The 11,300-nt window shown below is 44.6% G+C and overlaps 1 protein-coding gene across 1 annotated transcript; it reads right to left on the bottom strand.

Annotated features, from left to right (window-relative positions):
- Positions 1 to 210: 210 nt before the first annotated feature.
- On the bottom strand, positions 211 to 2,738 carry LOC123447633 (transcription factor bHLH18-like). The gene is made up of 4 exons (XM_045124239.1): positions 2,462 to 2,738; positions 2,187 to 2,305; positions 1,177 to 2,100; positions 211 to 1,058 (listed from the first exon to the last, which is right to left on the bottom strand). Exons 2-4 carry the CDS (start codon positions 2,211 to 2,213, stop codon positions 984 to 986), a joined length of 1,026 nt encoding a protein of 341 aa, XP_044980174.1. The 5' UTR covers positions 2,214 to 2,305; positions 2,462 to 2,738; the 3' UTR covers positions 211 to 983.
- Positions 2,739 to 11,300: the final 8,562 nt, after the last annotated feature.

The following is an 11,300-nucleotide window of genomic DNA, read 5'->3' on the forward strand; positions in this document are numbered from 1 at the left end:
GGAGAAAAGGCCTCGAGGCCATTTAACGATTCTTTTGTATGAACAAAGAAGTGCCGCCCTTACAATTTTGTATTGATTTGGGGACAGGCAATACATAGCATGATCATTTTACCGATTCTGGTCCATAAACAAACTAGGAAGATATGTTTCAATATTAGCAAGAAAAGACACATCTTAGCTGAAAAGACATGCAACCAAGAGAGAGATCCATCAAGTTAACAACCGAGCATATTCATTTATTCTTTATACTTGTATGCAAGCAAACAAGAGGGTACAGAGCTACAATCTTGATCCTGTTACAACAAAACCCATAAGAAAAACTACAAGCAAAGGGGTTCATCCAAGCTGCTTGGGCCAACCAGCTTGCACTACCCCTGAAAAACAGGCACACTACTGCACTTCTGAATCAAGGCTTGCAAAAGTCCCCTTCGATGCCGAAAAAAAGAAGACGCCATTTTTGTCCACAGATATTTGAAGCCTTTTGGGAAACAGCATGGTGGGATTTGAGAGGACGGCAAAGGTAGGTGTTTGGGTTTGAAAAAACTCGATCCGGCCTCTCGTCGAAAAAAAAAACAGGATGAAAAGGGCGATATTTGTAAAGGGAAGAAATGAAAAATGGGTTTTTGTAAAATTCAAACTCCCCTTGGTAACTAGCCCTAGAAAAAGACAGGTCTCATTTTTTTTCTCACTCTACTCTCTCCCATGAACATGGAGTGATTGATACCAAACCATGCAAAAAAAAGGAGAGGGTAGAAGTAACAATTAACTAGTGGTTTTGCTGCACCCATGAGGCAAAAAAGGTGGGAAATGGCTATCTTTGAGGGGCACCGTGTGGGGGACTGCAAGGGAACTGTCATCAGAAGCACCAGCTGGGAAGAACCTATGACCCATTAGCCTCAAATCCTCGAGGCTAATGACAAAAAAAGAGTAGGGAAACTGAAGGCAAAGATCTAAATTAGACTTGATCAGGAGGAGCAAGCCCTTCATGGCGACGACTTGAACGCTTGATGTAGCTTCCTGACGATGTCCTTAACAGACAACGAGAAGTGCTCACCGGCCTGCAACAGATTAATACATGAGCGAGTGAGACCAGGTGATTAATTAAGTGGTGCTTTTACATGTATACTGGTGGTAAATCATGGAGCAATTAAGAAGCGGAGATGATTGGGTGCTGACCGTGGCCATGATGGTGATGTCGATGGAGGAGGTGGTGAAGGGGAGCACATTGGTGTTCATGATGGTGAGGTCCATGCTCTCGAGCTCGGACAGCGCGGCGACGAGGACGCCCCTGCGGTTCTCGCAGTGGATCTTGACGAGCACCGTGCGGTCCGACATCCGGGCCTCGATCTCCGGCAGCCCGGCGTCGGCGCCCTCGAAGTTCTCGTCGCAGGACGACCCGTCGTCCTCGTCGGCGGCGAGCTGGGACTTCTTGACCAGCACCGCCGACTCCACCGGCCGCCTCCGGGCCACCTCCTCCATGCCCTTCACCTGCTCCTGCAGCGTCTTGACGTACTTGATCGCGTCGCCCAGCACCGACGCCTTGTCCATCTTCTTGAGCCCCGGGACGATCTTGGACAGCGCGATGAACCGCTCGCTGAGCTTCTCCCGCCGCTTCCGCTCGGCGAGGATGTGGTCCTGGTTCTGGGCGGCCGGCCGGGAGGGCGCTCTGGCGGGCTCGGCGACCATGGCGTCGTAGCTCCGCTTCACCTGCTGGAACGGCGCCACCACGGCCGCCGCGTCGACCTCCTGCTTGGGCTTCACGGGCGCCACAGGAGCGGAGGCGGCGCCGTAGTAGGCGGCGGCGCTCCCGGCCTGCGGCGCCTTGGCGAACGCGTCGGCGTGGCCGCCGAAGGAGAGGATGGTCGGAGAGGAGGAGTCGGCGGGGGAGCCCTGCTCCGTGACGCACGAGTCCCAGCTGGTGTTGACCTTGGCCGCCTTGCGCGGCCGGTGCTCACCGACCGCCGCCGCCGCGTACTGCTGCTGCATCAGCGCCGCCTCCATCTCCCCCTGCCCGAAGGCCACGGCGATCTGCTGCTCCGTGTACTGCTCCAGCGTCGCGTCCGTCTGCCACTGGTGGAAGAAACTCGGCTCGTCCATCACCTGCACGCCACCAAACCAGTCAGCCACCCAGCTCGCCACACCACCATTACACCCCGATCGACGAGAAGAGGAGCAAATTAAATTACCATATTGGAGAACCACTGAGTCGCCATTCGCCGATACTAAAAATCACTCGCTCGCTCGCCGCCCCAAAGCCAAAGACTGCAGCAAACTGCTTCCTCAAGCTCAGCCACCAACCCGAATCCTGATGAGAAGAACAGGCAAGAAAGCAGAGCAGTCAGACACGAGCGGGCTGCATTCGGCAAAGCAAAACAAGCCGCGACGATCGCCGCACACAGCAATGCGGTGTGTGCGCAGCGCACGCGGTGAAATTATCAGGGAGGAAGGAGCCGAGACGAACCTTGGGAGAGGTCGAGGTCGAGGTCGAGGGAGAGGGAGAGGTCAGCCGGCGATGTGGTATTGGTCCCTTTCCTTTGCACCGATGACCTTATATAACCTGTGGGACGGGGGACGGGGTAGAGTATTTTATTAAGGCCTCTCGTTCCCGGTTGGGTGTGAACTACTCGGCCTCCCTCCCCTTCCTTTCAGCTGCAGACTGTACCAATGGTGGCTCGCTCGCTCAAGTCACCCATCCCCCCTGCACTGTGCCCCATTTTTTAATGGAGGATTTGGAGTAGTAGTAGCATTATGTCAAGCTCAAGCATGCCTACATTATTGCCCTCTCGCTTTCCCTCTCAACTCTCAAGCCTTGCGGCATTGGCTGACACGGAGGTTGTTTTTAATCAGCTGGGATGGGTTACTTCATGGTGATGTCAGGGGAGATCGATCGGGGGCAGGGGTTGTGTGAAACGCCGGGGGATCCCAAATATTGGGAGCGATATGGGGTTTTGTCGCTTGCACACCGGTGTTTGGTTGGGTGTCTCGTCGCGGGGGCGTTCGGGTTGTTCGGGGATAGTTTGAGCCACTTGGATTTAATTTGGAGATTGTGCATATCCGAAGCAGATGTGGTACTAGGTGTTTTTTTTTCGTTTTTGCCGTTTTGTTAGCGAGTCAAGTAGGCAACCAGAATTCTCAAATGTCAACACAAACCGACGGTGTTTGAGTCCTTTATGTATGCATTTTTCCAAAAAAAAAAAAAACTTTATCTATTTTTCTAAAGAAGGCGTACTAATGCAAAAAAAAAACAATGAAATAAAAGATGTACAAGGGGTGTATTGCAATTTTTGGAATAACATGAGGGCTTGTCATTTCTGATAATGTTTGGTTCGTGTTTCGTCCTAGGGGGCTTGTTCAGGAATAGTGTGAGCAAATTAAAAAAATTTAAGGGGATGAGCCACTTGAACTTACTTAGGAGATTTGTAGATGTCGCAAGCCAATATTTTTCGTTGTTATCTTGATGAGAGGCAAGTAGGCCATCAAATTTCTCAAATATGCATGAAACATACGCGTGGACCAATCCTTTATGTATGTGATATGAGATGGTGTAACATACGCGTGGACCAATCCTTTATGTATGTAATATGAGATGGTGTACTAATGGGGGAAAATGCTAATCTTGTACTTTACACCTAACTAAGATGTTTTTAAGAATACCCCCGTTCCAACCCAAAAATTTATTGATCCTAGGATTGTATGATCCTACGATTAACTTAGTAAAAACCATACAAAAAGTTTTAGAAAATATATGAAAACATCAATCAAATATTAGATGTAAGAGGGGTCGTATTAAAGTTCCTCATTAAGATAATGTACATTGGGCACAGTTGTTCTGATCCCGAGCTCACATGAGCTCGGGTGCATAGTGAAACTAAAAAAAATCAAAAAAATCTATTTTTGTGTGCGCGAAACATTGACAAATGTTGTCATATTTTCAAAATTTCATCACCATATGCCATTCGTGAAATATGTGGCAAAAAAATCAATGGTCCAAAACATTATTTTCAAACACATTTTGTAGCATCGATTTTTGTTGTCACATTTTACACGAAGGTCATCCGATGATGAAATTTTACAAGCTATCAACACATTTGTCAATGTTTCACTGGAATAAAAGGCAGATGTCTTTTTACTGTTCACCCGAGCTTACGTGAGCTCGGGATTAGAACAACACTCTCAGATGTACATTGAGCTATGGTAAGTTACAATATCATGATAAATGTTTTATGGTACAATAATTATGGACCACAAATGGTATTGGACTACTACATGGTGGTGTCAAGGGAGAACGTCCACAACCGTGTGAAATGCTCGGGGATCTAAAATATTGTTAAATATTTTTTCTGTTTTTTTAATTAGAGGCGAGACAAGTAGGGAATCAAAATCTAAAATATTGATAGAAAGGTGAAATAGTGTTTAAGTTATATTAAGCATGGACCACAAATGATCACATGCATGTGTTCCTATCTATACCCTACATGTATGTAATTTTTCATGATTTTTAAAACTTAGGATTATGAATTTCTGCCCAGTTAAATATATGATGACCATAGGACCCATTTGCCATTTCTCTCTCACCCATCCAAAAATCAAGAAAGCCGTGGGAATTTTTCTACCTATAACCTTTTGTCACATAACCATTAGTCCGTGTATAAGATTCACATTTTTGCAACATACACACTTGTGATAGGAGGACCAGATAATCTTATTGTCACAAACTTATTCGCAGTAGCAAAGTATTATTTTTTGTTTTCTCGACTAAGTATTTCTTTAGGTTTTGGTCCAAACTCCAAACCATCTATATTTGGATCTTAACTTTAATAACGAACAAATTCGGTCTAAACTAGAGCGATATGCCCAATGACATTCATGGTGTGATTTTGCAGATTTGGCACATCTAACTTCTCAATCAATAAAAATAATAAATGTAAAAATATCAACATGATTGCAGAACTTAAAAACTATGAAACAAACCATGTAAAAATGGGGGGAAGTAAACTTGAAGGCAAAAAAAATCTCAACTATATCAAACTGTTGTGGTATTTTCTACAAAATAAAAACAACCCGTGAAAATACTATAAGTATGAAAAAAACTAGGAAGTTTGAAAAAGTGACAATGATCATGTGAAAAAACACCAAGAATCTTGATTTTCTTAATAATTGTTTTTTAATTAAAAATTGTGATTCCTTAAATTCAGTGTTATTTCAAAATACGGTTTACTTCACCTTATTCATTGGTTTCCAAAATATTTTAAATAGTGTGCATGATTCCTATCTTATAAATATTATCTTGTTTCCCTTTTCGCATTTGATGAAACTCACCATTTTATAGTAATTTTGGTTTGCTCCACTAGTAGTTCTGAACTTCTTTCAGTATTAACATTTTATTGTTCAATAGTAGTCTTGGGCTGTTCTTTTAGGTTCCTTTATTGCTTAGGCAATGTTTGGCTTGAACCTTCCTCGTGTTTCTTTGCATTTGGTAACCTTACAAACTTTTGACATTGATCTTGTCTATTAAATAAATTTTCTGCCAATTCAGAAAATTCACAGTTTCCTCAATATAATTCCCAAATGTTTCTATACATTAGTATTTTTTTCTTCATTTCTTTGTATCCACGAAAGTTATGGAATTTATTTTAAGTATTTATTTATTTCCTGATTTTCGTTTTTATTTTGTGTTTAATAAGTATGCCTTATTTGCAAAACAATAACATCGCTCAGATTGATTTGACTTGGTGCAGAGACAAGATATGTCTAGTGTTGAAAGTTAGCAGTATAAGATTAGAGTTTAGACCACAACTTTAAAATAGATTTATCAAATTATGGTAGTATTTAGGGATTTGTATTATATGCACCTCGAAAAGAGTTTCGAATATCCATTCTTTTAAATACACCTTGATAACTAAATGAATCATGTGTTTCAATTTTGCATGAAAAACATGTGGCGGTTTATATTTAGCATGGAAAAAAAACTATGAGAAGCTAAAACAGGATTTGTAGGTGCTTCAAATTTTATTTCTATGCACAAAACCGCAAAGCTTTGCATGAAACTTACGATCTACACATAATGTGTAGTCACGTATGTACTTTCTTGTAAGCAATGAGAAAATATTTCATAGAAAACAAAGTGCATGCTACCTAACTTTCTTTGGCTTTACTGAGTACAAGTAAATATTGCACAAAGAAGATCATGTGATTGGCGGTAACGAAAGTCGGTTCAAATGCAATTGGGCTCTAAGGCACGTCAAAATAATAATATTATATATACTAAACTCTTTTAGTATTCATTTTTCTCGAACCACTTGTGTTAAATCTTGTAGTGTTACAAAATTACATTCTTTTTAAATCAGTTATGCCTTAAGAAAATATTTAAACCACATCATCTTGATTGCAAGAGAATAATCACACTCAAAACTACATGTATTCTTAAATTATATGTATGTGTTTGTGTGTAATTTTAGATATCTTGGTAGGAATCTCTCAAGTGTATGATATGTGAAATATCTTCATAAATATTTTTAGTTTGTGATTGGGTATACGTACATAGAAAAATCTAGAGTATGTAAGGTGTTTTAATACACTACTCTCCCTCCCTCCCTCCCTCTCTCTCTCTCTCTCTCTCTCTCTCTCTCTCTCTCAAGTGAGTTTTAGTTCTGTAAGGAATTCAATAATTTGTTTAAATGTTAACTGTTGCACGTATAGTTCTAGAGCACAACCCCCATCAACGTTACCCAATCTTGTAGGGTTTGCTTTGGGTTGATGATAAGATGTCACTATTTCCACAGAAAGACCCCTTGGTTCTTGGTTCTGGCAAACAGATCACAATTACAGGTACCTGGGAGCATACCAATGGAATGAACAAAATACAAACAGTTAACATAATATAGTCATAGATCTTAGGTTGTAACTTGATCATGAGCCCTTTGTGAGTTGCCATTTCTCTTACTATATCCCATCAAACTTTTGATGTTATTATGCAAAACGTCAAGGAAAGGGTGGAGATGGGGATTGTTCATCTGGGTCAACCTACCTCCTCCAAGTGCTCATGTATTCACACTTGTTACCCACGAACCATAGGCACAATGTTGTGATGTCTTCGATCTATGTTGGACCAACAACATAAGTTATGAACTTTTGATCTGTCTGCATTCTCGACCGACTGTTTTTCTTTGCTACTCAACCTTCAACATTCGACACAAAGTGGTTACGCACCTCACTAAAATCTAGGGATGAACACATCAATTAATGAACAACAAAATAATTTATGCTAACTACAAATGCTCTCGGTATACTTTTGTTATTTGCAGGTGCAACCTGTTGCCCACCAAAAAGATTATGATGATGATGACTTGGGCCCAACTCACATGGGGACAAGCAAGTGTATTAAGGCCGACCAATACGATTAGCTAACAATTTTTTTCTATCACAGATTAGTTTACAACTTAACATAAGCACTAACAATTTTCAATGGGCAAAGTGAGCTGGCTTATGAAAACATCTAGTTAACGATGGACTAATCAAGGGATTGTTCAAGATTGTTTTAGGATTTGCTCTTGTTTTTTGCAATCTTTTTCAAATGTGGACTCCCAACCGTTAATGGGAGAGAAGGTGTTGGGAAATTTAATGAGAGTCCTTGGATATTGTGTGATCTGTCAATAACTTTTTGGCAGGTATTACTTGAACAAAATCAAGAGAGGGAGAAAACTTCAGAAAGCAAGGGGAGAGGTTGCTTAGACATGTGGTGCCAAGTTGGCCTACTATAAACATGGAATTTGCACCATTGGCCATGTTAAGCAAAGACTTAACTTTTGGCGCATGTGCCTAATCATGTTGATTAACCAGACACGTCATCTCAACACAGAATAATGCAGTTACGAGAAGTAAAAGACAAGTAGTTGCCGCTACAACCCTTTTGTTTCTCTTAAATTTTCTCTATATATATATATATCGAGTTTGCAAAATTGAAAAATAAACCATAGGCATGTGCACATCCGAAATTCATTATGCAGCAAGACACTCATGACCTACTAAAAAGACAATAAATTAATATTGCGTGAGTCATATAGCCATGATTTTTTGTTTTTCACAAAGTTGTATTTTGTATTGAACAACATTGGCAATTAGTTGCACCATTTGCAAAGGAAAATAAGAATTGCACATCGTATGGCATGACTTTCCGGGAGTGGAAGCAGATTTCGTACAACTAACTACCACTACAACCTATTATTCAAAAGTTACTTCCTGGGTTTCAGAAACGACGAGAAGAGTGCAGATTGTAGTAAATCAAATCAACACATTGAAATAAAAAAAGTTACTTTCCCCTAAAAAAAGAAGTAAGAAAGTTACTCCCTCCATGCAGAAATATAATAGCGTTTAGATCACAGTTACTACGAGGGAAGAAATAGTTTTCTCGCAAAGTGGCAAATACACTGGATCTAGCTCAACTTGCCGAATGGGCAGCCTTTGTCTGTTTCATTACGTACAGCGCAAAACCGCAGCAATCTCTCTTTATGATCAAATTAAACACCCATGCTTTGAACTTTAGTACTCCCCCATGAAGCCAGTTCTTCCCATGCCCGCATATCCCCTGCACCATAGGTATCTATGATCTATCTACTCCTACAAGACCTGCAGATCCAACCACCTACCTTCAATTCATTTGCCCCAAGATAATTGAGATTGCAAGCAGGGAAATATAATACTAGCATTTGAGGTTATCGCATGTGAGGAGGCCACCTCACTGCCCGTGATATGAATATGATAGGTGTAAACCTTAATGTTTGGGCTGTGGCACTGGCGCTGGCTTGTTCCTTGCAGCTCCTTCCGAGGCACATGCATGCACATCCATGAGGAAGAGGTGCTACTGTAATTAGGGATCCTTCCTCCCTCCCAATAGGGCTATTTATAAACAAATATTCTGGCTCATGTGCATTGCAAAGCTGGGGGTGACGAGGATATGTGGGAAAGAACTGTTTGATCATGTGTTGAGGTCGAGTGATCTGGGTCATCAAGCTAGCTAGCTAGCTAATGTAAGCTGGGAAGCCAGTTCATTAGGCGCCTCACTCTTGGCCACTTGAGCTTGTACTGGCTTTCAACTTGCTTGTTGATTTGTGCAGCACAGTAGTTCTCGTTTTCTTTCTTTGTTTCGATCGGCGCATCATGGGCATCCTAGGCTACAATAATGTCTCCTGCACACACACGCACTGCATGCAGTTGCTATTTGGTTATGGGAGCAAGGGAAGGTTCATGGACGATCGAAGCAAGTACGGATCCACTAAACGGGAGCGCGATGCACCAACGAAAAACTGAGACGGGAATATGGACAAGTTGGGTGCATGCATGGTCAAGTCAAAAGGGACTGGTACGGACCGGGGCGACTAATTGGCCATTCTGATTCCTTGACAGCTACTATATATCTGGCCCATAGTTTAAGACTCCAGCAACCTTGAAACAATCCCGGTATAATGCCGTTATTTCTCATCTTTTCACATGTATACGTCTAATCACGTACTTTTGTTTGCGGAGTTTACGTACGTGCTCTCATCAGAGTATTTGTGGAGTTTACGTGCGTGCTCTCATCAGAGTACGGCGACGAACCTCAGCCTTAACGCATGTCCATCCTAGTACAAGGCACCGGAAAATGCAGGATATATAGCGTCGTGTTTTCGTGCGGCGTCCTCGTCCTCCGACACCGGTGGCGCCGTCCGCGACGACGATGAGCGCGCCGGCCATGCGAGCTAGCCTGAGAACGGCGCCCGTAATCCACGGCGCAAACGACGGTGTGATGTGATGTGACGTGACGGCGCGGCCCGATCGACGACGACGACGACGACCAAAAGAGCCGGATCATCTAGAAGGCTGGCTACGGCTTGGTAGCTAATATATATCTACCCTGTGCCATGCCCATCGCTACTCCCGAATTTCCACAGGGCGAGTGGTGGTGGTGGCCGTCGCTGTCCGCTGGAGTAGTACGTACATTTCAGCCGCCGCCGGCCTTTCCCCGTGACAGACCGATCGCCACGCCGAGTTGGGTTGTACCCGACCGGCCGTCACTCGCTCACCCGGTCGTACTGCGGCGAGCCGACATGGCCAAAAGGGAAGGCGCGGGGCCGTCCGATGCCGCGCGGGCGGCCGCGGCCACACGATCCGCCAGAATGCTGGAGGCGCGCCCGCACACCAACCCGACGGCGACCCCTCCACTCCCGCCGGGGAGAAAGAAAAGAAGAGAAGCAAGCGGCGCTGGGTCGTTGGACTTTGGTGAGGCCGCTCCCCCGATCGCGGACGCACGCGTCGCGTGGCCGCGGTGAGCGCGTCGGCGCGGGCTGGCGGCCACGGCCGCGGCCTTGACCGAGGCGACGCGGTGGCGGGCGTGGGGTGGGGTGGGGTGGTGCGGCGTCGTGTTGCACGTTTTGGACCGGCTTTGCTTGCGGCTCCGGGGGGCGGTTCAGACGTGCCGCGTCGTCCCGGGCGGACGCCTCCTGGGCCGACGCCTGCACGGAGCCGTGTCAGCGCGTCACGTGTACGAGCGAACGAGCGAGGCAGGCAAGCCGGTGCGCGGTCGCCATCGGCAACGTAGCTTGGACCCGGTCGTTCGTCCGTCCGTCCGTCCGTGGTGGTGGTGGTGGTGGGGGAGCTGGGACGGAACGGAACCGGATCAAAAGCTAACTTTCCGACCTCTGGCGAGGGGGGAGAAAAGGGTTGGCTTTTGTTCCGGCGATCAAAAGGCGGCTTTTACAGAGGGGAGTTTTTCTTCTCCGGTGGAACTCGGGTAGCTTTGCAGGATTATTATTTTTCTCCTGTGATGAGCTTCATCGGGTGGCTTTACAGAGGTATATCCTTGACGTTCAGGTGGTTGTACTAGTGTATCGCATGGCTCTCGTTTGCGGCTTTCTCGTTTGGGACTGATCTGCGCGGGCACGCCGGTCCAAAGTTTCGGCCGGCCGCGCGCGAGCCCCAGGATCTACCAACCCCGCGTCGTCCGCATCGTTGGATCTGCATGTAACATTTTTTCTCCTATGCACCAAAATTTCGATGCGATGCAGCAATTTTTCAACGGTTGCAACAAAAAACAAAATTTATAACAAAAAAATATCTACGTGATCGTAGCAAAAAGACGAAGCTAATGGTACGTGGTAGCAAAAGTCAAACGTCGGTTGTAACAAATATTTACGTGACGTGTATGCAACTTTTTTAGTGAATGGTTGCAACAAAACATGATGCCGGTTGTAGCAAAAATTAACACGGTTATAGCAAAAAGTAAAAAACATCGATTGTAACGAAAAATCCGACGAACTGGAGTTGCA

The sequence above is a fragment of the Hordeum vulgare genome, chromosome 4H (genome assembly GCF_904849725.1).
Source record: "Hordeum vulgare subsp. vulgare chromosome 4H, MorexV3_pseudomolecules_assembly, whole genome shotgun sequence".
NCBI classification, from domain to species: domain Eukaryota; kingdom Viridiplantae; phylum Streptophyta; class Magnoliopsida; order Poales; family Poaceae; genus Hordeum; species Hordeum vulgare.